The 25,091-nt window shown below is 42.4% G+C and overlaps 3 protein-coding genes across 4 annotated transcripts in view; 2 read left to right on the forward strand and 1 right to left on the reverse strand.

Annotated features, from left to right (window-relative positions):
* The first annotated feature begins 958 nt into the window (after window positions 1-958).
* LOC104930911 (regulator of nonsense transcripts 1) lies at window positions 959-14,696 on the forward strand. Its single transcript, XM_027290310.1, has 24 exons — window positions 959-1,405; window positions 1,783-1,925; window positions 2,594-2,683; window positions 3,121-3,288; window positions 3,777-3,957; window positions 4,196-4,357; window positions 4,736-4,823; window positions 5,122-5,220; window positions 5,421-5,529; window positions 5,691-5,850; window positions 6,107-6,225; window positions 6,337-6,501; window positions 7,386-7,500; window positions 7,854-7,997; window positions 8,172-8,385; window positions 8,516-8,633; window positions 9,113-9,269; window positions 9,425-9,567; window positions 9,825-9,999; window positions 10,179-10,260; window positions 10,434-10,598; window positions 10,738-10,955; window positions 11,279-11,401; window positions 11,785-14,696. Exons 1-23 carry the CDS (start codon window positions 1,235-1,237, stop codon window positions 11,396-11,398), a joined length of 3,306 nt encoding a protein of 1,101 aa, XP_027146111.1. The 5' UTR covers window positions 959-1,234; the 3' UTR covers window positions 11,399-11,401; window positions 11,785-14,696.
* On the reverse strand, window positions 14,137-21,073 carry ddx49 (DEAD (Asp-Glu-Ala-Asp) box polypeptide 49). Its single transcript, XM_019268606.2, has 13 exons — window positions 20,804-21,073; window positions 19,645-19,768; window positions 19,197-19,282; window positions 18,820-18,941; window positions 18,476-18,663; window positions 17,495-17,635; window positions 17,115-17,190; window positions 16,578-16,654; window positions 16,299-16,396; window positions 16,122-16,196; window positions 15,753-15,841; window positions 15,458-15,529; window positions 14,137-14,996 (listed from the first exon to the last, which is right to left on the reverse strand). Exons 1-13 carry the CDS (start codon window positions 20,916-20,918, stop codon window positions 14,820-14,822), a joined length of 1,440 nt encoding a protein of 479 aa, XP_019124151.2. The 5' UTR covers window positions 20,919-21,073; the 3' UTR covers window positions 14,137-14,819.
* Window positions 21,074-24,283: 3,210 nt separating this feature from the next.
* Window positions 24,284-25,091, forward strand: part of homer3b (homer scaffold protein 3b) — a 41,472-nt gene continuing 40,664 nt past the window's right edge. Inside the window, exons 1-2 of one of the 2 annotated variants that reach the window (XM_019268607.2) lie at window positions 24,284-24,602; window positions 24,799-24,914. In XM_019268607.2, the coding sequence (XP_019124152.2) occupies window positions 24,384-24,602; window positions 24,799-24,914 (335 nt within the window). In that variant the 5' untranslated portion in view covers window positions 24,284-24,383. Of the gene's footprint in view, window positions 24,915-25,091 lie in introns of both variants that reach the window. The other variant, XM_019268608.2, reaches the window with a different exon arrangement.

Consider the following 25,091-nt stretch of genomic DNA (forward strand, 5'->3'; position numbering starts at 1 on the left):
GACTGAGGTCCTTTGGAGTGAGCAGGACTGTGTTAAAAATTTTCTATCATACTGTGGTGGCATCTGCATTATTCTATGCAGTCATCTACTGAGGAGGAGGAGGAGGAGGAGGGTGCACAGAGAGGGACAGGCAGACAGCTCTGTCCTGGACTGCCCACTAGGAGGAAGCATGAGACTGTGGGTAATATCAACAGTGATGGGAGGTGTGTTTGATCTGGCTCACTAAAAATGATGTCATTAAACTCTTCTCACCCGCTGCAAGAGACTGTGAGGGCCTTAAACAACTGCTTCAGCAACAGCGCTATCACAGGTCCTTCATTCCAACAGCTGTCAGGCTCTAACACCAGCATGACTTTTTTTTCTATATATTTGTTATCCACCTTGTGTATACGAGCTGCTGTGACAAGTGAATTTCCCCAGTGTGAGATCATTAAGGTCTATCTTATGTTATCTTAGTATTGTAGGACAGTAACAGGAAGGCGCAGGGAATAACAGAGAAATAAAACATGGATCATTTTTTTTAAAAAACACCAAAGATAAAATGTAAAATGTACTGTTTATACTGCTATTTTTGCCATATTTATACTGTTTATATCTGTTAGATTGGCATATTTTTCTTAGATATCTATTAACTTATTTTGTATTTCATGTATATTGTCGTTTGCACCAGGGATATGAGGGAAACACTATTTCAATTCTCTGTATGTCCTGTACATGTGGCAGCGCTGACAATAAACTTGACTAAAAACAAAGTTTGAAGTCAATCTTAGAAAGTAAGCTAATAAACTGCAGACCATTTTATTATGGCGATAAAAACATTTTGATGCACTACGTGTAAATGTGTGTTTTCAGTGAGGTGGGTAACAGTTGTCTGTCAGTGTTCACAGGGTTTCCACATTTCCCCTGCAGAGGTCCACGCTTCTGTGTTGGTTGATACCCGGAAACAAGCTCAGAGTGAGCGCTCTCTCATTGGTCCGCCTCTGCTCCACAGCCCACACCGTGAACGTCACACGTCGAGCGGCGCATGGAAGTTCGTCACCGTCGCTGTTTGTTGGACCTGCTGGAGCTTTCGAGGTTCTGATCGGTTATATTTCTTTTTTGTTTGGGTTCGAATACAGACCCCCCAGCGTCGGCCTACGGACTAGTTAGCGATAAACAAACACCGTGCGGATTGTGTACATTTTTGCAGACGAGTACCGGAAACCGCTCGGTAAAGCGAAAGTTGAGAGCCGAGATGAGTGTGGAGGCGTACGGGCCGAGCTCTCAGACCCTCACCTTCCTGGACACCGAGGAAGCGGAGTTGCTCGGAGCGGACACCCAGGGCTCCGAGTACGACTTCACCGATTTTACCCTTCCCAGCCAGACGCAAACTCAAGGCCAGACCCAGAGCCAGCTGGACAACCAGGTGTGCAGCTTCTCGTTGTTACAGGGAGGCTCGACGCAGCGCGGCGCACGGACGTTAGCGGCAGTTAGCCGTTAGCGCCGCTGCTAGCCCGCTATTATTGGATGTAGCTTCATGTTAGCTAGCCGTTTCAGTTAGCTCACTGCTTTAGCTAGCGAGCCCATTAATTAAAAGTGTCGTTACGTCTGCGTTTGTTTTGAACTGTTCGGAGCAAACCAGGCTAACGGATGTCATTTTAAAGCCCACAGATGAGAGTGAGGGGCGCTGACAGTCTGTCAACGTGTAATTAACGCGCTTTTCCGCGCTGTGTGCGCCGCTAGCCGCTAGCCGCTAATCGTTAGCATTCGGGTTGTTTTAGTAAAGCTCGTGTTGTGCTGCAGGTGAACGGTCCCGATGAAGGTCTTCACAACGGCGGCGTGGAGGACTCGGTGGCCAAAGCCAGCCAGCTGTTGGCCGAGCTGAACTTTGAGGAGGATGAAGAGGACACATACTACACCAAAGACCTGCCTTCACACGCGTGCAGGTACGCGGTGTCAGGATGTCACTTTACTGTAGACCACCGAGGACATGAGTGCAGCAGAACACTGTTTGTTTTTTTTGGATTATTACACAAGACTGTATTAATAAGAGTTATTTACATATATTTACATGTGTATATATACAACTTTTCCCAACAGAGCAGTGTGTTATCAGAGTTTGAGTACACATATCACTATTGAGAGTTGAACATTTCTATTCAAGTTAACTTACAGATGACTCATGTGGGAAATGATTAATGACTGCGTGTGAAGATGATAAAGAAGTTATTAATATGTTTGTGATGTCAAAGTATTGTCTTTAGGAATAGAAGGGTACAGTGATATTACTTTAGTATCATTTTATTCTAACTGTAAGTTGTGTGAATATCCAAAACTTAAACACTGCCGGACAAACAAAGGTTCTGACAAACTGTTGACTTTCAGAAATGCAAGTGTATAAGAGTCTTACTTGAACACAATCCCATGAAATCTCAGTTTGAATAAGTCAAAAACACATTATCTTTTAGACGCAATATGATAATCCCTGTGACACTTATTTTCATGTGTGTACTTCCTCTCTACTTCAGCCAACAAAAGGTCCCGTAGTCGTGCAGTACTCTGACTTAATACTGCATTACTTGACTTGCCATTTTGATACATCGTTGTTTTTCAGCTACTGTGGTATCCACGATCCAGCGTGTGTGGTGTACTGCAATACCAGCAAGAAGTGGTTCTGTAATGGACGTGGCAACACATCTGGCAGGTGTGTAGCATACTCATCTTCCCCATATTACCTTACACTATAACAAATGCCGGTTTGATATTTTTGAAATGCAGTCGTCATCAAACATTCAGTTATCACCCACAACACAATCAGCCAGATCTTTGGCACACAGATGATGCTGAATATGTGCAAAGAGATATCTTTATGATATAGGGTCTATAGATGCATTTTCACTGGAGTTGCATTGGTTGTAAATGGTGTGGGTACAAGTTTATGTCCTGTCAGCTTTTTATCGGTGATAAACCCATAGATCCATCTACCTATTTATGTCTGTTATTTTAGTTGAGACTTTAAAGTGGTCTCTATTAACCTAAACTATCAATAGATTTCCACAGCAGTGATACCAGGGCCGAGTTGTTGATCAAAATGTTTCTGATTATTTTCTCACTCATCGACTCCCGCTCTCTGACTTCCAGTCACATTGTTAACCACCTGGTGAGAGCCAAATGCAAAGAGGTGACACTGCATAAAGATGGGCCACTGGGCGAGACGGTGCTGGAGTGTTACAACTGTGGCTGTCGCAACGTCTTCCTCCTGGGCTTCATCCCGGCCAAGGCCGATTCTGTGGTGGTGCTACTCTGCAGGTAAGCTCTGGTTGGGCGATGGCTTTGAACACGGGCAGACCAGTGCCCACAAATTATACAATACAACAATATGTTCTGCCAAGCATGTCAATTTTACAGCATAGGAACTCTGCATGCTCGCGCTTCTAAGCTACTATGGAGCGTAACTGAAAGCTAAGTATTCAAATGATTGCTTTCAAACAGGAAGTTTATCACAAAGTTTATTCAGGTTTCATCAGTTGTTCATGTTTCAACTTTTACGCCAGATGAGTTGATAGACACCCTGAGGCTCAGAAAACTGATACAGAGTCACTAAAATGCCAGTTGAAGTTAACAAAACAAAAAATTATCTTTTAACTAGTGCTTCCTGTTCTGGCAGATGGTTTAACCCTTACACCTAGCCCTAAGGCAGGAAGAGAAGTGCCATTTTTACATCCTCTGCAGTTGTTAGAAAGGAAAAAAAAAACAAGCAAAATTTCTGTCTCTTTGAATCTTGTATATTCTTGCAGGCAGCCCTGTGCCAGTCAGAGTAGCCTGAAGGACATCAACTGGGACAGCTCGCAGTGGCAACCACTGATCCAGGACCGCTGCTTTCTGTCCTGGCTGGTGAAGATCCCATCAGAGCAGGAGCAGCTTCGGGCCCGTCAGATCACCGCCCAGCAGATCAACAAGTTGGAGGAGCTCTGGAAGGTACGAAGCTGACAGGCTGGTAGTCTTGTTCTTTTTTTACATGTTCAGAGCAATGTTGTGACGGAAAGGTTGTAAACTTCAAGCAGCATGCACAGGCTAAAGGTTTGTAAGTGATAGCTGCTGACAAGATTTGAATCCACCAAAACAAATTTTCAGTGCAGTTTCTGTGGAATACATTTGTGATAGGATGTCTGTTATATATTGTATTAATAGATGTTTTGACTTTGTTTCCTCCCAGGACAACCCCAGCGCCACCTTGGAAGACCTGGAGAAACCGGGAGTGGACGAGGAGCCCCAGCATGTGCTGCTGCGATATGAGGACGCCTACCAGTACCAAAACATCTTTGGCCCTTTGGTCAAACTGGAGGCCGACTACGACAAGAAGCTTAAGGAGTCCCAGGTACCTGAACTTCACTTCTAAGGAGGAAACTTTGACTTTGACTCAGAGGCTGGTGTTTTTCTTCTTTAAATGTCCATGGTTGTTTAAATGTAAAGCAGTTTTAAGGTGACATAAAAATTTCACTTAGTTTTGTATGTACATTGAGGATTTATTCTTATACAGTGATCACACTGGACACCATGTTGCTTTTCCTCTCCTGCCAATGTGATCCGGACCACATATAGAGAGAGATGTGTTTTTGATGCAGGGCACCTCACTTAAGCTCTGTTTTGTTATTTGTTTTTAAATGCCATGTCGATGTCTCATACCTCAACCTCTATAATATTAGTTGTTTTTTATATTTATGTGTATTTATTTTTTTTCATTTCCCTTTTGCAGACCCAAGACAATATAACAGTCAGGTGGGACCTGGGGCTGAATAAAAAGCGGATTGCCTATTTCACACTGCCCAAGACGGATTCAGGTGGTAATTCTCTGAGTTTGACTTCCTCCCAGTGGTTCTGTGGTGCAGATAGGACCCCTCCCCATCTCCCTTCAGTCCACAGAATTGCACGCAACCTACCCCAACCCTGCATCTTTTGGTGGCATGAGTGCTTGGTTTTGTTTTTGCCTCTTGTTTTTTGTAGTGGGGTTTTGTGCCATGTTGTGCCTGCACGGTACTGTATCATTCGGTTCATGACCATAGCCCATCCTCCTTTAGTTTACTTGAGGGTCATTTTATAAGACAGAATGGTTTCTAACTTGTTTCCCTTTATCAATCTCAGATATGCGGCTGATGCAAGGTGACGAGATCTGCTTGCGGTACAAGGGAGACCTGGCTCCGCTGTGGAAAGGAATCGGCCATGTCATCAAAGTCCCTGACAGTATCCTTTACACTGTTTGCACTAGTATATGTATCATGCATTGCATTACGGTGTCTCTAAGTCTGGCTCACACGGGCAGTAATCCAGGATGGCAGTGTAGTCTTAATTATAAAGGTTAGCTAATATAGTTCCGCCCACCCCCACCTACTAGAAAACATTTCAGGATAATGCTGGATTTCCTTAACAGTCTGTGTTTAAAGACTACGGGGATGAAATTGCCATTGAGTTGAGGAGCAGTGTGGGAGCACCTGTGGAAATCCCCCACAACTTCCAGGTGGACTTTGTGTGGAAGTCCACTTCCTTTGACAGGTAGGCTGGAATTTTATTCTCCTAAATGACTCTGGTGTGATGGAAACATTACATTTTCCTCCACAGTGCAACAAAATGTGTATTGTTTACAGGGTGTAATTCTGTGTAAATCTAGTAATAGAGGAGGTTCATTGATGATGTAAATGTCTGTGTTTCTGCAGGATGCAGAGTGCCCTGAAGACATTTGCGGTGGATGAAACCTCCGTCTCTGGCTATATTTACCACAAACTGCTGGGCCACGAAGTCGAGGATGTTACCATCAAGTGCCAGCTGCCAAAGCGCTTCACTGCCCAAGGCCTGCCCGACCTCAATCACTCACAGGTCAGACCTCACACTGATCCCTGTTATTGATTAGTCATTTATTTTCTTCTTATGTCTTCAAGACATGAGTGTCCGTGCAAGAAAAATTACGAGCTGAGTTGTCTCAATTACTGTGATGTATCATATTCATCAGGTTTTCAGTATAGCTCAGCCTTTATTTTGGCAAGCAAAACATGTTTTTGGTTTTACAAAAGGTTTTTGTGTCTTAATGTCTGTAACAGTTTTGGGCTTGTTTTTTTGGTTGTTTCTTGTCTAGGTGTATGCTGTGAAGACGGTGCTGCAGAGGCCTCTCAGTCTGATCCAGGGTCCTCCTGGCACTGGGAAAACTGTCACTTCTGCTACCATTGTCTATCACCTGTCTAGACAAGGCAATGGGTAAGACACAAAGATTTTATATTTACAAACTTAAAGAAACTTGTAGCGTTGTTAAAAATTGTTATTCCAGCAGGGTTTTTCATAACTGTGTGTTTGTGTGTACATTTGCAGACCAGTCCTGGTGTGTGCTCCCAGTAACATTGCTGTGGACCAGTTGACTGAGAAGATTGACAAGACTGGACTGAAGGTCGTCAGGCTGTGTGCCAAGAGCCGCGAGGCCATCGAGTCACCAGTGTCCTTCCTGGCTCTGCATAACCAGATCAGCAACATGGACAGGTTAGTGGAAAGTAGCGAAGTTGACTCTGGACTCTGGATGTTTTTGATACTTGATTGCTGCTTTGTACATAAACACACACACACACACACCGGCTGCTTGGCACTTTATTGTTTTATAATTTTTTACATCTCTATATTCTTCCTCTTCTGTCTCTCAAATTTCACAAAGTTCTCTTACTCATACTCTTGTCATGATTCCTGGTACTTTTACAGTATATGTTTGTCTAATTGACATCTGAAAAGACAGGTACATAGGAAAATGAAACCTAAGGTCAGGCATAGCAGATGTCTATGCTAACAAGTGAAACCAAATCCTGTAAAACGAAGGACAACAATTCCCTTTGACTGGGGTATTCTACAATCAAGAATCTGAAATCTTTCAGACAGAAGCAAATTTATTCTAATATCAGGTGGCTGCTAATTCAGATGTTTAGATTTGAAGTTTGAACTGACGAGAAAAAGTTGAGTTGAATGTGACACACACACACACACACACACACACGTTTTTAGTTTTATTTCAGTGTAATTTACACTTCCCGTTAATAAACATCCTCAGGTCATAGAAAAACCCTCAGCCTGCCTGATAATCATTTTAGGTTATCAGGAACTGCTAATATGTAACTCTATAAACTTTTCCCAATGAATAGTTGGCAAAATGTAAACAAATAATGGAGCTCAAGTTTTAGCCAGGAGCTATTTAACTGACTTCATGGCAATATTATCCTTCCTGTTTACACACACAAAGTCGTCGGGCTTTGTGAATAGTAGTTCCAAAAGCGGACAGAGCAAAGAGTTTTTTTTAGGACCTGTCTTAGATCACAGATTAGCACAGCAGTGTTTACCGTGTTCTCTGTAGTCACCCCAATGTGTCGTTCTCTCTTTAGCATGCCAGAGCTTCAGAAACTGCAGCAGCTGAAGGATGAGACTGGCGAGCTGTCATCTGCTGATGAGAAGCGCTACAGGGCTTTGAAACGCACTGCTGAGAGGGAGCTGCTCATGGTGAGGAGGAGCTTCAGAGTGTAAAACAAAAATAGCTCAAGGTTGTTACTCCTGTGTTTTCAGAGTACATTATTTCCTGTTGCCAAAGCTGGGTGTTGTCAGCTTACAAAGGGGCCGGCCACAGGCTCCACAAGTGCAACAAGTAGTTTATACCAACTCATGACCTAATTATTCTGTTCTAAGTATTATGACTAGCCAACAAGCCAAGCTTGTTGTTCATCTTGACTTTGTGTGTTTAAAAAAAGTACAGATCTGCGTTAGTAACTGCTTGACAGGATAATAACTTGTCATGATAATCATAGAAGACCTCCATAAATTTCACCACTGTATCCCGGCTCCCTCTCTTTGTCCAGAATGCTGATGTTATCTGTTGTACCTGCGTTGGGGCTGGTGATCCTCGTCTGGCCAAGATGCAGTTCCGCTCCATCCTGATTGACGAGAGCACCCAGGCCACTGAGCCAGAGTGTATGGTCCCTGTGGTGCTGGGAGCTAAGCAGGTAGACATACACCCACACAGCTAAATAAGAACAAATCACCACCCTTACAACTCAATAGATGCAGCAGATAGTAAAATAGTGTTGCACTAAACCCAGGAACAGAAACTTGTTACATGTTGTTGTAACTTGTTGTTTTCACACTAACATAAACTCTTCTTATCTTCCTCCTCCCAGCTCATTCTGGTGGGTGATCACTGCCAGTTGGGTCCTGTGGTGATGTGTAAGAAGGCAGCCAAAGCAGGTCTGTCCCAGTCCCTGTTTGAACGCTTGGTGGTTCTGGGGATCCGGCCAATCCGCCTGCAGGTCCAGTACCGCATGCACCCGGCTCTCAGTGCCTTCCCCTCCAACATCTTCTATGAGGGCTCCCTGCAGAATGGCGTCACTGCAGGTTTGTCAAGATTCAGCTGTTCATTATCTGGTTTGACGGAGGGCTAAATTGACTTTCGCTGTGGTACATCAGAAGATAAAAAGATCTGCAAACTAAATGAAAAAATAAAATGAAATGTCGTTCTCCCCAGCCGACCGCATCAAGAAAGGCTTTGACTTCCAGTGGCCTCAGCCAGACAAGCCCATGTTTTTCTACGTGACTCAGGGTCAGGAGGAGATTGCCAGCTCTGGAACATCGTACCTTAACAGGTAACCTTGCACATTTTCTTGCAGGACTTTAGCCTTATGTTTTACTTGCAGTTCACTGAGTTCTCATTAGGGGGTGCTCTCTGACAGCCTTCACATCAACACCAATATAGTAGGCTGAAATGGTTGAAAGGTTAAATGTCAATCCAGATAACTGAAAGGGGATTTCCTTTAATCACGATCAAAATCACAGTTTCTTCAAAATAAGTACATTTTCATGAATGGACCTCATTGATAACTGGAGATTTTTACCAGAGAAGCAAAGTTAAACTAACTGGTGCAGTTATTATTTATTAGTTTTATTCTTCAGCTTAAAGTGCAGCAAAAATTACGTAAGCATCAAACAAGTCATTGTTGTTTTTTTCAAAGAGCTTGAGGGTGTGTGCAAAATTGTGGCACCATAAACATGATTTCTACTCCCTTAAGATGTAATTTTCCAGTACTGAGCACAACAGTATTTAAGTTTTGCTGATGTTTTCAAGGACTGAGGCTGCCAACGTAGAGAAAATTACCACAAGGCTGCTGAAGGCTGGAGCCAAACCTGACCAGATTGGCATCATCACCCCGTATGAGGGACAGCGCTCCTATTTGGTGCAGTACATGCAGTTCAGCGGCTCCCTGCACACCAAACTCTATCAGGTAACTTACCGATGTACTCAGATGTACTTTTAAAATAATTCAGATTCAGAATAGTCGAGTTGAATTGATTCTAAACTTCATTAGTGAGGTTATTCTGTGATGTTGGACCATTTTCTATAATCACCACCTCATCCTCTTGTTCTGTCCCATTATAGCAAGTGGAAATTGCCAGCGTGGACGCCTTCCAAGGCAGAGAGAAGGATTTCATCATCCTGTCTTGTGTTCGTGCCAATGAGCACCAGGGCATCGGCTTTCTGAATGACCCACGCCGTCTCAACGTGGCGTTGACCCGAGCCAAGTAAAAACCTCAGAACTGTTCAGACATCATAGTGGAAGCAAATCGAATACAGCTAACAACTAGACAGCTTTTTAATGTATTATGGTGACTTGTTGCAATATGAACTTGCGTAGTATTCACTCATATTTGACAATTAAGATTAGACATGGCAACTATTAATTGTATGTAGGTGTGTATCTACACAAATCTCTGAGCAGCAGTCTTGTGTGTGTGTGTGTGTGTGTGTGTGTGTGTGTGTGTGTGTGTTGTGAATGAAGGTATGGTGTGATCATCGTGGGGAACCCCAAGGCGCTCTCCAAGCAGCCGCTCTGGAACAACCTGCTGAACAACTACAAGGAGCAGAAAGTCCTTGTGGAGGGACCTCTCAATAACCTGAGGGAGAGTCTCATGCAGTTCAGCAAGCCCCGCAAACTGGTCAACACCATCAACCCTGTGAGTAGAACAAAGCACACTGTTCATGCACCCATCATGCGCTGGAGGGATAACAAACTCTACACCTGCTTTACACATCCCTTATTCAGCCACAGTATTAGTCTAAATGTGTGAGGTAATTTGAAGACATACTTCAAGACATTTTCTTAGACCGGTGATGATTGTCATGTGTTTTCCAGGGGGGACGTTTTATGAGCACTGCGATGTACGATGCCCGTGAAGCCCTCATCCCTGGCTCTGCCTACGATCGCAGCAACGCTGGTATTTATTTAATATACAGTTTATTTAGTGTTTCATGGTATGACTCAAGATGACAACCTATGACAAACCATTGTTACCAGCAACAAGGCTGCATTACAGTCTAGTAAAACTAGGCTTGATCTACTTTTCTTCATATAAAACTGACATGAGTCTTGTTCTGTGCTTTCTTTCAGCTGGACGTCCGTCCAACATGTACTTTCAAACTCACGACCAGATTGGGATGATTGGAGCGGGGCCTGGTCACATGGCCGCCATGAATATTCCCATACCCTTCAACCTGGTGATGCCACCAATGCCCCCCCCCAGTTACCTGGGTCAGACCAACGGCCCTGCTGCAGGTACAGTACAGCACTGATAGTCCACTAAATGTATATCCCAGACTTCACTTACTGTGGTAATCTAGTGTAAATAACACCTTAGAACGATGGTTGGTCACCATGTTTGTTTTGACCCTGGTCCTCCTTCTTCTTCATCAAGGGCGTGGAGCTATGAAGGGTAAGCCTGGGCGTGGCGGGCGACAGAGGGTCCGTGGAGGAAACCAGGGTGCCAGTCAGGGTAATGGACCAAACAGTCAGGCCAGCCAGGATGGGGCCTCCCAGTCCTTCTCCCAGGGGCCACTGACACAGGGCTACATCTCCATGAGCCAGCCTTCTCAGATGAGCCAACCTGGCCTCTCCCAACCGGAACTGTCCCAGGTAACACTGTCACTTAATATTGATAAGAATAAACCTATGAAGTTCAATTATTTTTAGTTATTATTAATTAAATTATTATTATTTTTTTTATGTTACTTATTTAAGTACTATTTGTTTTACTAATAGTGTACTTTGCAACCTCTTTTATAGGTCACTTTGAATATGATTTGATATTGATTGATATAGTTTTATTTGCACTATTCGCAGTTAGTAACTTTATTTAAAGTAAATCCAGTAAAAATAATATAAAAAGTTCTTGCATAAAGCTCACTGATGAAGGCTGAAAATGTCTCTAATGATGTCTCTGTCCTTCTTTTTTTCAGGACAGCTACCTGGGCGACGAGTTCAAGTCCCAAATCGATGTGGCTTTGTCCCAGGACTCGACTTACCAGGGCGAACGTGCATACCAGCATGGTGGGGTAACTGGACTGTCACAGTACTAGAGTGTAAGTACAGAAGTACATCAAATGAGGCTTGGGAAGGAGTGCCCTGTCTTTTTTTTTTTAACTGACTGTGTGTAGGGCCTCTAAGTATAAATATAATCAAATAGTTGCTGTATAACCTTATATAAAGTTTGAGTATGTTGTTCAGTCTTCTCAAGCTCTGAAGAATTCACTTATTAGATGAGTGTGCTTGCTTACCACGTGGTTATTGGTGTCACTGTCTTGCATATCTCACTCCTAGTGATTCTGAGATTCAAAAACATTTAGCAGGGAGGCAGTTAGCTGCATCTGACCTGTTATAAACGCAGTATCGTTCTCCTTTTGAGTCAAAAAATGTTCGTTCATGTTGTCTTCAAAAGGTTAAAAACATGTTTTGTGTCTTGCAGGTCACTTGAAGAAGGGAGCTAGGCTTGAGCTGAGCTTAGTTCATCAGCTTTTTAATCTGGGAAATAATAAAAACATAAAATGGATACCTGTTTTCCTCTGCTACAACCGAAGCACCACCGAGTGAAAGCGACGGGATAGCGAAACCAAACCAATGACCAGCGAGAGAAATAAGAGGGTAGAAGAAGAAGAGAGCACGAACAGACGGGCAGGGAGATGGCAAGAGAGGCCGAGTGAACGAGCGAGAGGCAGGGACCGATGTCCGTGCAAAGTGAAGGAGGGAAGTCAAGAAAATGGCAGCGTGTGGTCGAGCTGCTGAGGGAAGCAGAAGGGAGATCTTACCGGTCTCATGGGAATCCAAACGAGGCTCAACTCCCAACAAAACAATCCAGCCAACCCCTTCAACCCACAGCCTCCAGGAACGGAAGGAAAGTGATCTCATCTTCATGGGAATTGGAGCTTTCCAGCTGAATTTGAAGAACTTGTTCTCAAACTTGCAGGGGGCATGATTACAGAAAGCCAATGAACAGGCAATACAAAATCCCCACGCTAAAAGTCGGTTGGTTGTCCAACCTGTATCTTTTTTTAAATTTGGCTTATAATGGGAGGAGAGCGGCACCAACGATCTTCCATTGGGCCCAAAAGCCTCGGCAGCCTCTGAAGGAAGCAGCAGCAGTCGACACACCCTCTCGGAGAGGAACTAAAAACATGGTTTCTGTGCTTGAGTCTGAGATTAAAGAGCCTTGAATTGAAATACCTTTCATTTGCCTTGAGAGCCACTGGCTCACTCACAAGGTCTTTAATGGGGGTGGTTTCGACCACACGTCAGTGGTGGAGTGGCACAGGGATTTCAGACTGTTTTTTCAAGGCATGACGCGCGAATCCCACCGATATCGCGATCATCATGGGACAGTTTTTTCTTCTCTGAAGTACCTTTCTTATCACAGAGCACAAAATTGCAAAAAAAGTCATTGAAACTATCAGACGTGACCAGCATTGAATACTCAACTCAATGTCATTTGATGTTTCAGTGAAGGCTTTTCCTTATTTTAATCTTTTGAAAGCAAGGATTGTTGATGTCCCACTGTGCTTCATGACCAGATGTCTTTTTTAAAACACTCTGTGTACGCTTAGATTGGCAAATGCTTGAATGCTTTGCATCGATTGATTCCTCAGGGGATTGTGGACTGTCCACACTCATCACACAAATCCCTGCTTGAGGTGAAAGAAACCAAACAAGAGGGGGGGGAAGAAGGATGATAGTAGTCGAGGCTTAGAGGCGGTTGTGGCAATCAATTCACCACAGGTAAGGAGTAGAAAAGGAAGGTGGCTGAGGGAGAGAAGGATAGAAGAGTTTCCACATTTTGAAAAACCGGTACAGGTCATTGCCAGGGTTAAAATATTTGAGGGAAATGTGTGGTGTAAGGACTGTTCAGTCCCAATAGATGACCACACATTAGATGAAGTTGTAAACTCTGTCATTACACACAGCATCTTGACTTTGTGAGTAACGTTCACATGACAAGCAATATAGCCATGCTCATGGCCATATTGCCAAGCCACTTAAATCTAAAGATAATTAGGGATTAAAGATGGTCACAAATGTCTAAACTCAAACCTATGATTTAAAAATCAAAGCAATCTGAAAGATCTTTAGCTCCTGTGTATCCATATTCACCAAACCCCAGATAAACACAGTGGGAAGGCGATCAGTGCTGATCAGATGATGGCAGGGAAATGAATGAGAAACGTGAATCAGTGCCTATAACCAATCACCTTCAGATAAACAGCTGCAGCACAAGCATGAATGTAGTTAAAAATCAAACTACCAGCATAAAGACACCTTCCAGACAACAGAGGGCTCAAGAAACCCACAGAAAAAGGACTTGTTGCTTTTATTATTTTTAAAAAATAAAATAAAATCAGGCAGGTGATGATGAGGTCAGTGAGTTTAGCAGCTGGGTTGTTTCTCAAAGGATGGGGCGGATGAAAAAAGCCACCTTCCTTCTCTGGAGCAAAACAAAGGCTGGTAGATTTTTTCTTTTTCCTTCTGTGGACTTTTGAGTTGTGCAAAGCTGTTTCGCCTACATTATATATTCCATGCAGAGTTCCTCTTGAGATTTACGTGGACCCCGAACCCTCTTCCTGGAGAACTGTGTGAACCTGAACCTTGAGTTGACCCAAACTTTGCTTTTGTCAGATGATTCGCTGCTTTGTGCGTCATGTTTTTGTTCCATTGGGTGTTATTTAGCCATTTTGTGTAGTTTTACCTAAAAATCTGTTTTTGTAGCAACTTGCTGACAACAGGAATGAGGCAGACGCCGTTTCCTCCATTAGTTTTGTATCGTCTCCTCAAACTGCCTGGGGATTCTTTTTTTTTTTACTCTTCCAGGAAAGACGCTTTTTGAGCACATTAAGAATGTACTTCACTGTTGTTTCTCACCTGCTTCTCCTTTCAGCAGTCATGTGACAATCATGTTGTGAGTAGACGTTGCCATGTTTGACTTAGAAATAGTTCTGTTTTCTTGACATTGTGCGAATCTTTCATTTGTGCGATGAATTAGTTTCACACATCAACCCGTTCCACTGAAATCCTAACATGTTATAGCTTTAAGAACCCGCTGCCGTAATATTATTGTATTGCTTTGGTGTTTTTCCATCTTCTGAGCCACAATGAATTTCGACATGTGCAGTGATCATTGAAGAAGTGATTCAGTTGTAGATTAGTTGTTAAAACATTTGCATCCAAACCTTTTGATTCTCTACGTCAGCAGGCAGAGTTTAAGTAAACGGACTAGAGAGCTCAGTGTGATGTAAATACCTATTTGAAACGATGAGTCTTATTTGCAGTGAAGTGTCATCACAACATGGTGGTTCTCTTGTTAAACTGAATCAATAAAGGCTGTCAACTTGAGCAATTGTTTTTATGGTATGAAATTCAGCACATTCTTTGTAGATGCTCACAGATGTGAAAATATTAAATATTGTACAGTAATAAAACTTGTAGTATATACACACACATGGGTCACAGCAGTTTTCACACTGTTGCCTGTGCCGCCTTTTTCTTTTTCAACTGTTTCCTCTTCCTCAGTTTCTTTTTCAGCTGTCCGTGTTTCTGTCTCTGAATGTCCTCCTGGATTCTCTGTTTGAACTTCTTCTTCTGGCTCCTGATCTTCTCCAGCTCAGCCTTCCTCTTAGCCTCCAGATCTGGATCCTGAAAGGCAACAGGCCATTGTCAATCACTAGAGCTGGTTCCCAAATGCATGTCACATCTCAGTGACGTCTGGAACTTGTGACAAACTAAAAACTTCATGCTCACATTGGCATCAAAAATATAACTCAAATATATTTTTTGTATTTTCATACTAATCGTTGTGGAAATAGACAGAGGCCTCATTTAATTTATGTTGAGCTTACAAAAAAATAAGGTTTATGGAGAAATTTAATTGAAAGAACTTCATTTTTCCCCTGTGGATCAGTCATTAATTTACCAGATGTTGAGTTTTGTGTTATGTAGACTTAAACACTAGGTTGGCTTATGCTAGCAAATAATTTAAATGTATTAACTTGTCAGGGTGTAACACCCCATTTTCTCCACAAACCTTAACAAGACACGGCTACATATTGGTTCTGCTCTTGGAAATGCATTAAATCAATTGTTTGGAAAAAACATACCTTCCCCTCCAAGATCAGCTGTTTCCTCTTGTTGATCTCCTTTTTCTCATCAAAGTCTGTCGACTCCAGTTTCTACAACGTAGAAAAGAATTTACCATCAAAACAATGGAAGTCATTTTAGTGTGACGAATTGCAAATGGTGTCCAGTCTGAAAAATATGAACAGCCATGACTGAAGAACTGAATGTTTTTCCAGGTAAGTCTATCATGAATAGGATACCCTACACCAGGAAGTCTCAATTCACGCACTAAATGCACAGGTACAAATGAAGAAGAAGAAAAAGAGGCATCCGTACTATTTCACACTCCCGTCTGGTCACGTTGACCTGGGTGAGGATCTTCAGGACGTCTTTCTCCACCACAGGATATTCCTTCAGCTTCGTCTCTGCAGAAACACGGCAGACAAGTTTGTGGCGTTATACCACACTTTTGCACGCACTGGAGATAGACCGAGAGTTCTTGGAGCTAAAGGCAGTTGTGTTCTTATCTGGTGCTGGACTTTATCGATTGATGTTTTGACTTTTCACTGTTGTAATAAAAGCTAAATACAGAGTATTGAAATGTACATTAGAGGAGCTACTTGGCAGGTTAGAACATAGTTTTAGCTCTGAAGACAAAAGTTGTTTTCCTATGTGCCACCTCTTAATTCAGTCTTTGTAACTTACGAATCTGCTCCTCGATGGAGTGGACCAGGTGGATGTCGTACTGTGTCACCAGAGTGATGGACACGCCGTTCCTCCCTGCAGAGGAAGAAAACATCATCATGAGCTGCATTAAGTTTAGACGTGCAGTGATCCAAGCCATTGATGTGGGACACGTTGATACACATTGATAAAGGTTACCTGCTCTTGCAGTTCGTCCGACTCTGTGAATGTAGATCTTGGGAAGGCCAGGGGTGTTGTGGTTGATGACGACCTGGACAGTTGGAATATCCAAACCTCTGTGAAAAAACATAAAGGATATCAGTCTGTCTACAGCCGTCTGTGTTAAACCTCTCAGTTGGAAACTTTAGTAAGAACTGACAGATAATTTTGTTAAATACTAATTAAACTTTTTTTTAAAAAGGTGTGAAAGACCACCATCATTCAGGAGACATGCAGCGGCTCTGCGGAGCTCCTTACCTGGCAGCCACATCTGTTGCAATCAGGATTTTGAAGACGCTGGCCTTGAACTTGGCGAGGTTTGCAAATCGTTGTTTCTGGAGAAGATAAAGAGCAGCCGTTCAGTCTGCAGACCCATTCATGTGGTTTAATCCTCTCAAATCCTTTACACAGACGATTCTATAATATAACAAAGGCTCTGTGCTCACTGTACCTTTCTGCCTTTGTCCCTCTAATGAACCGAATATGATTTCCACATCCAACACGAGCTCATCGAGGAGCTCTGAGGACTGGTGATAAGGGACATGTCACCACGTTCTCACCTCTCTCTCCCTCTCTCTCACACGAAGCATTGTCTTTGTATGTGCAAACTTAACTGACCATTAAAACTGTTTGATAGACAATTCTTCAGCTGTCATTCCCCCCAACATCATAACCACAGAAAAACGTCCTTCAGCAAGCCTGTTACTGAAGAGCTGATGTACCATTGTTCAGTGTCACAGTGATGAAGTCAAATGAAGTCAAAGCTGCAAAATAAAGCTTGTAAGTTAGCCTCACCTGTTTCATCATGGAGTGCAGAGAGATGGTTGGAAAGTTAAATTCACGCAGCATCATGGTGAGAATTTGGCAGTTCCTGAGAAAGAGTTGAACCACAGCAAATTAACAATAACAATAAAACTTACGTCAACAGAGATCCTTGGCTACTGATCACACCCAAGTTCAAAGACAAAAACAAATGTTTTCACTTTACAAACTAAATTTCTATTCATTTTTGTTCAGATCACAATCCAATTCACCAAAACAAAATCTCAAAAATTCTTTAGTTTATCATAAACTACAAGGTTTCCTTCAGAAACCCTGCATTACAGTACAGTCACTAGGATCCTTAAGACTGTATGGACATGTAATGGCATTTTAATTACTTCCGGTCTTCTTACTTGCATGTGTTAGTGAAGATGATGATAGACCAGTCGTCATGCTCGTCAGTAAACGTCTGGATCAGGTGGACCAGGTAAGCGTCCTTCACCTTCTCTGGAGTGAGGATGTATCTCTGGTCCAGCTCCTCCACCGTTCGTGTCCTGTTAACCGCAATAATGTGATATTTCACTTTTCCCTATAGATTCACAAGACGTTTGCATAAGAAGGATTTAAACATTATTTCTGTTTCTGTGATGATCAAATCAGAACACCTTCTTATTCGGCCGCAGAGAACAAGAGCAAATCTGCTCAGCGAGCATCTAAAATCCCCAAATCCTGTGTGCTGACGTCATGTTCAGCTCAATGAAAATTAAGTTCAGCTGAATTATGCCTACATCATAGCTTCACAACATGTGATCTCTTCTAACAGATGTAAACGCATGAAGGCAAATCAAGATGAAAACAAGGAACGAATGACTACATTCACTGTAGTGCAACAGCTCAGTAGACGCCATATATTTGGAGATGAAGTGTAATGACCATAGAAATGATACTTTAAATTCTGCACCCACATTAAGTCTGCTGTCACTTGTGTTACATTTTCTGGTCCACATCACAGCCTTTGTTAATCACACCTGCATGAGTTTGTATCTACAAATGGTCTGAGCGCTCCAGCAGAACGCTCATTCAACTACACTTCACATTTCTGCTCCCATTGTTTGCACGACTCCCTTACATCCGAAGGCATTTGTGGGAGAGATGCAACTCCGATCAGATGACAGACAAATGGATCTTCTAGCTTTATTAATAATATGCCAGATTTCTTCTACAGAATGCAGCTGAAAGGAGGCATTAAATCTTCAGTGGTCTCTTAAGAAGTAGATCAATACCTACAAACACACTGACTCCCCTGCACACAGTTTAAAAGCACACCTATATTGTCTTTTCTCCATGACTGTGAAATTGATAAATGTTCCTGTAAACAGCAGAAGGTTACTCACTCTGACTTGCTCTCCCAAAAGAAAGGTTGGTTCATGGCAATGTTCTTCAACTCCTGTAGGGTGTCCGTGAGTGTGGCGCTAAACAGCAGCGTCTGCCGCTTAGCCGGTAAAATCCCCATGATGGTCTCCAGGTCTTTGGTGAAGTCAGTGCAACCCTGCTCCAGCAGCCGGTCCGCCTCATCCATAATCTGACAAACACACAAAGACGAAATCACAAACTGTATTAGCCTGTAGGTCCAAGTATTCTTTCACTTTCAACATTAAGAATTAAAATGACAACTGATGAGATCTACAGCAAACACAAGGCGTTGAAATCTTCAGTTTGTGGTCCTTCCTGTACTCACCAGAAACTGGATCTTACTCATGCTGAAGGTGTTGGAGCTGCGGATGTGATCAGCCAGCCGTCCCGGCGTCGCTACGACCACATGTGGTTGGTTGGACAGCTCCAGGGCCTGGCTTACCATGTCTGTCAGCAACACAAAAGTGACAATGTCAGAAAGAAGAGGTGAATTTAGCTGCAAGTGGCAGCAGTGGTTTCACCTGAGTTTCTGCAGACCAGCACATTAAAACTGCAACAGACTCTGTGGCTACATCAGACCATTCACATACAGTCAATTCAATCTGACCTATCACTGGAACCTGAGCGATTATGGTTTTACAGTTTGTGTTTGCTGCTGAATGAACATGAAGCAAAGCTGCCTGCAGTGATGTATGTAATTACCCATTCCACCGACAATGATGCAGTCTTTCAGACCCAGAGGCTTCCCCAGGACTCGAAACTGCTCTGCGATCTGATAGGCCAGCTCCCTACATGACATCACAGGTACAGCATCATCAGTTGGGAATATGGGACAGGAAGTATCAATAACATGCTTTATAGATTTAAGAGAAGCAGATTTATTTGACATATTTTGGCTGTGTGAATCTGACATGCTAAGAACTTTAACATTAAGACTGTTCTGTTTGAATACTTTTATTTAGAAGGACTGACAGCTCGTCCGTTACTACAACATTTAGTCTGAACACACTCCACACTCTGTCTGGTGGAGGAATATCTGGGAATGACACAAACTGACGTGACTCGTAATTATGATAAAGATCCATAAACATGTTTGTATTATGGATTTTGTTTTCCATAAATGTGTCTTCCAGCTTGCTCTCTGACTGACCTGGTTGGAGTGAGCACCAAGCAGAAGATGCCGTACGGGTCCTCTGACAGTTTCTGCAGCACTGGCAGCACAAACGCTGCCGTCTTCCCACTTCCTGTCTTAGCACAGCCCATACAGTCCCGACCTGTGAGGGAAAACACACAACACCTTCATCCACCCGCTCTCCAGTCACCACAAAGAAGTGCAATACTGTAAAACACTTTACTCTGTTTAAATCAACTTTCAACAACACTGTATGCGTAACTTTACTCATGCTATCAACGTTATTCTATTTTTACTTTTTTATAGTTTTCTACTTGTAAAGATCTTAGCTCAGGTTTCATTTCTCCACATATATTTAACTTCTTTGCACAGGTTTTATTTATTCAAATGCTAGTCCAGCTCATAAGTTAACATTAACATTTGTTTACTGTAGTATAGGTTAATCTATCAATCTATCTATCTTTTTAAGTATTGTAATATATCCTATTTATATTGTAGGCCTTTATTTATATCTACTTATACCATGACACTTTTAAATACTTGTATATACATATCAAACACTTATATATGTCTCATTCTATTTTATTTTGTATTTTCTATTCTTTTTTTAAATTTTTTTCTCTTTTGTATTTTACTTCTTTATCTTATTTTCATCCTTCATGTGAGGTGCTGTTCCACAGTCAGTGCTCTTAATGCTGAGCTGACCGGCTCCTCTCATCCAACACATTTCATTGTATTGACATGACAAATAAACCCGAAACTCGTATTACGACACTTTCCTCATAGAGTGTCTCATCGAAGCTCAAATAAAACATTGTATCTTTGCTCATATACAAACAAACCTAACATATTCTCATCTAGAGACATTTTTAAGTTCATGGACACGAATGTGTAATCTGAGGGGGAACAGGTGTCTATTTCCAGACCTCTGAATCGTTGATAAGAGGGTAGTCGCCTGTTATAATGATACTTTATATAATGTGCGGCACACTGCATAAAACCATAAGGTTTGTTAATGTGGAGTAACCTCCTCCAGAGGTTTACCATCACTGCCAGCTTTAACAGACTCTGCATTACATGTGAGGACAGCTGGTTCAGAGGCAGTGAAGAAGACACAGTCTGTCTGTGTCCTGCAGCTCGGACAGAGGCTGTCTTACCTTGACAGAGGCTGTCTTACCTTGCAGTATCGCCGGCATGCAGTTCTCCTGCACAGGCGTGGGTTTGTTGATGCCCAGCTGTTTGCACTGTTTAACCAGCCAGTCTGACAGACCCAGCGAAGGAAAGTCAGCCATGTCTGATTCGCCTCGGTCTGTCCGGCTAGATCACTGAGTCTGAGTACTTTACTTTACAAAATACTCGCTGAAATACTTCCTAATACTTTAACGTAGAGTAACACATCCTCGTGTTACATCGACCGTCGCTCTGTGACTACGTAACTATATGACGTCTCCTTCTTCTTCAGGTCACAGCAGGCCGGATGGAGACGGTGTTACTGCCCTCTGCTGGTCAAACGTCTGTATAAACAACATTTAAAATACACTTTCATCTGTTTAATAAAGCACATGATGATGAATATCAGCCTGCTTTGTTGATATGTTGCCCGTTTTAATTAATTTCTTTGTGATTTGAAGTCAGATCTACATTCACTTTGGTAACATTGATAGAAAACACTCAAACCTCATTGATAAATCTGGCATAGTGTTGGGTTTAAGGCTTAGTGTTTCCTGTTTTATTTTGTAATTCTCCCGTCTCCTCCTCCCTGTAACTTCACTTCCTGTCTTTGTTGCGTTTCCCGCCAGTATTGCTTGACTGCTCCAATACATTTTGATACACAAGCTGCTACATGTCTTGTTTATACACCTCACCTATCAATATTCAGTAAAGTCCCATCTATAGTTGACTCTCAAAAACTGAGCTGTCGGCCCCCACTCACAGGCCCGCCACCGTCTCTTTGTGTATTCTCCACCTTCAGGCATACATAACCAGATTACTATAGACTATGCACGTCATTTGCACAATATAAAACTAGTTTTTGGGGCCCAGGAGCAGGGGCGCCACCAGGAATTTTGGGCCCCATGACAAAAAAATCTAATTGGGCCCCCTCTGCGCAGCTGTTGTCACCACATCTCTAGGCCCTTACTATCCCATCAAAAGCTTTACATAACTCTAATTAAAGGCTTGAAACGGCGCCCCTGCCCAGGAGCATCCTACATGATTGGTTAATGACATAGCATTGATGGGCCTTTGTCATTTAAACTTCAGTTGATTTTGTATTTTAGTATTGCAGGGTTGCAAGAAATCAAATGATCCTAAACTTTGCACGCGGTGGAGCTTTTGGGGCCAGTTTTAGTCCAGGTGTTATTCCAGCCTTTCTTTGTGTTATTGGTATGTTTTGATGTAACAGCAGGCACCCTATAAAACCACAACGCAGTCTGAATCAGCCAAACTGCTAACACCTCAACTCTAGATCTGATTCCTGCCGTACAGTGCTGCAGCAGTGAAATCAAAGCATATAAATGCATTTCCATGGCTACATTTCCTTCACCTGCTAAAGTCTGATCAGTTTGTTTAGAGGCCTGTCACCTCCTTACTTCTCGACTGCATCTACACTGACAAATATAGATAACACACATCTGTTTTTATCTGCTCCTCACCTTTGGCTTTTGTTCACCGGGCACCGGGGGGGCATATGATAGAGATTATCTGTCCCACAGTCTCACCACTGATGACTGGTAGTGAAACGCGACAGTGTTTTAGATCAATAAAAATCTTCTACTTTCTCAGTGAGACAGAGAAATCAGACTTTGTGTCAGATTGTTTATGGTCTGTTTTCCCATGCGGTAAATGACCAGTGACGCACAAGAAATCTATCGCAAATATAAAAATAATATTTATTTGTCATCCTGATGTAATTTCACTGTGACTTCCTGTTCTGCTGGGGCCTTTTATTGACCTTGTAAACTCTTATACTGGCCTGAAAATGTCACTGATCTTTATTTAACAATTACCAGAAGGTGGCTTGTGACTTTACAGCCTCCTCTACATCTCCTGCTGGTCTGAATGGATTTTAATCCTGATCTATCTTCCTTAGATGGTCTTTACCGGCGCTCTTTGATTTCCTGCTGTGCACACTGAATTATTCCTCTAATGATGATTAGAGGAATATTTCACTAGTTGTTATGTTCGAAAGTGAAGACGATTGCATTGGCAAGTTACCAAAAAAGGACATCATGAATATGCAAACTCTGATGTTGTGAAAAGGATGATGTAGGTGTCTCAGTTTCATTTGTATATCAGAGCTTCAGAGCATTTCATGAGTGATTTAAATAGGGATAAATATGTGAACAGATTAACTTGTCACTGAGGAAATTTGCATAATGTATTGTTGCAGAAGGTATTCATGCTATGTTTTCTAGATGAAATGCAAAACAGCTTAACAGGTTTAATGTGTCTGTCTAACTATTTCTAGTGCACATGATCCCTTGTTCATCACATCATGCAGGTGTTTTGTCTTTCAGTGAGCGTGAAGAAGACAGTTTGAGTTTGATTCAACTGCTGCTTGATTGGAAAGAGAGAGAAATCTTCACCAATAAGACCACTCAGTGTGTGCACACTGGGCTGCCAGAGGTGATTAATGCTCTTTGTGTTGAAGGCAGAGGCCTGGTGGTTCAGCTCCATCCTGCAAAAACTGTCCAGCTGTGCTGCAAACTGCCTTGGACCGCCTGAGAAGTGTCTCTCTAAACGAACACGAGGGTTGTTTGCATGTACAATAGAGATCTGATGTTCTCTGTTGCCTCCATGCAGCACAAGAGGAGCAGTCAGCTGCATCGCTCTAACAGGCCACTGAGCAGCATGATTAGTGCATAGGAGCTGCTCCAATCGCTCTTCCACTACATTTGATGCTACCGTCTCCCATGTTCAGCCCATATCCATGTAAATAAGTGGGTTATTTTAAATAAGCGCTGACTTCAGTGCCTGCATGAACTAATGTGGTGAGGAGCAGTTCTTTCTAATCGGGTTACACAAGTTTTACCAGTTTTATGAGGAATATTGTGACACTTTGTTTTATTAAACCTTTATTTAGCCAAGAAGGTCATACTGAGATACAAGATATCTTTTCCCAGAAAGTCCTGGTCAAGACAGAAGCACAAGCTTGTTTTCATTGTTGACATTTCCAAAAACTCTTTTCAAACTGATTTAACATCGGAAAAATCTAAATTGAAGCCAAGTTATATTAAATAGCATTTTATTTTTGCAGTAGCCAGCATAATTTCTGTATTTTTTCTTTTAAATAATTCCCTAATTTTACATTTTATTTGTGCATGTGTGTGTACACAGCAAATTCTTGACTCCTGAATGAATATAATAATTATATTAATGCATGATATTCATGTAGGGGCTTCATGTAAATGTAGTACAGTGGGTTTTTTGAGCTTTGTGCTTTTTTTTACAATCGGATTTCCAATCATATTTTTTTTTCCTGACCCACCAACAACAAGATATTGCTAGATTTTATCCATTTTAGCGTTTGATAGGATTATTTTATAGCTCTTTATAAACAGCTTTATACTGAAAATTATCTGATTTGGGTGCAGGATTGTACATCTGACAGATTTACCACACTGCCATGTAGCTTCTGTTCTTTCACCATGGATTTCAGATGCTCCAAGCCTTTATTACGCTACAATCCCTAAATAAAGTAGATAAACTGATGTCCTCTGGCCATTTCCACATACACTGACATTTAAGTGGGAAGTATGGGCAATGAAAAGGGGGGGCGGGTTTGTTGTTTACATTGTGGCCATCAGATGGCGCTGAAGAGGCTCCACGGTCCCACGGAGAGAGCTGAATGGGATCCCAGTGTGATCTGGCACAGAGGCGGGAGGGGAGCACAGTATAAGTCCTGGAAGAGGTTTGAGCCAAGAGCAATCTGCCCGACTTACATCGACATTCTTCCGTCTGTCCGGCCCGCAGAGGTGAGCCAAACGATTCACGGCGCGTAATTACGCACGAGGACGGCAGATCCACGGTGTTGCTCGCCGTGGAAACCAGCGGACAAAGGAAGGAAGGCAGACTGGAGTACAACAACTGACTTGAGAGGAGAGGAGTGCTGTTGGAGGGGAAACGAGGGGAATCTGGAGTCGGAAGTGATATGTCTATTTTTTTCCCCAGAAATGTAACTTGCGTCCAGGATTTTGGGGAAGAAGCGAATTAGGAGAAAACAAAAAGTCAGAAAGTGTTGAGTGGAATAAGACCCCCAAACAGCATCCAGATCTTCGGAGCATGGGGTAAGTTAGAGATTTGTGTCTGAAATTTACGCTTCGCTCACTCCTGCTGTCTGGGAGTGATTTGCTCAGATGGCTAAATGCTTAAAAAGTGAACTTTGTGGCGTCTTGAGTTTTTTTTTTTCAGTTTGATCCGGTCAAACTGCAGCATCTCTTTCTTTTAAAGCCCTTAGGGTAGAT

Source organism: Larimichthys crocea, chromosome XVII (genome assembly GCF_000972845.2).
Source record: "Larimichthys crocea isolate SSNF chromosome XVII, L_crocea_2.0, whole genome shotgun sequence".
Classification (NCBI taxonomy): Eukaryota; Metazoa; Chordata; class Actinopteri; family Sciaenidae; genus Larimichthys; species Larimichthys crocea.

Coding starts and splice junctions, on each gene's coding strand:
- LOC104930911 (XM_027290310.1), top strand. CDS start 1,235: ATGAGTGTGGAGGCGTACGGGCCGAGCTCTCAGACCCTCACCTTCCTG. Junction 3,289..3,776: donor GTGGTGGTGCTACTCTGCAG/GTAAGCTCTGGT, acceptor ATATTCTTGCAG/GCAGCCCTGTGCCAGTCAGA. Junction 9,270..9,424: donor TGCACACCAAACTCTATCAG/GTAACTTACCGA, acceptor GTCCCATTATAG/CAAGTGGAAATTGCCAGCGT.
- ddx49 (XM_019268606.2), bottom strand. CDS start 20,918: ATGGCTGACTTTCCTTCGCTGGGTCTGTCAGACTGGCTGGTTAAACAG. Junction 19,769..20,803: donor CATGCCGGCGATACTGCAAG/GTAAGACAGCCT, acceptor TTTCCCTCACAG/GTCGGGACTGTATGGGCTGT. Junction 16,397..16,577: donor GCAACAGATGTGGCTGCCAG/GTAAGGAGCTCC, acceptor GTTTTTTCACAG/AGGTTTGGATATTCCAACTG.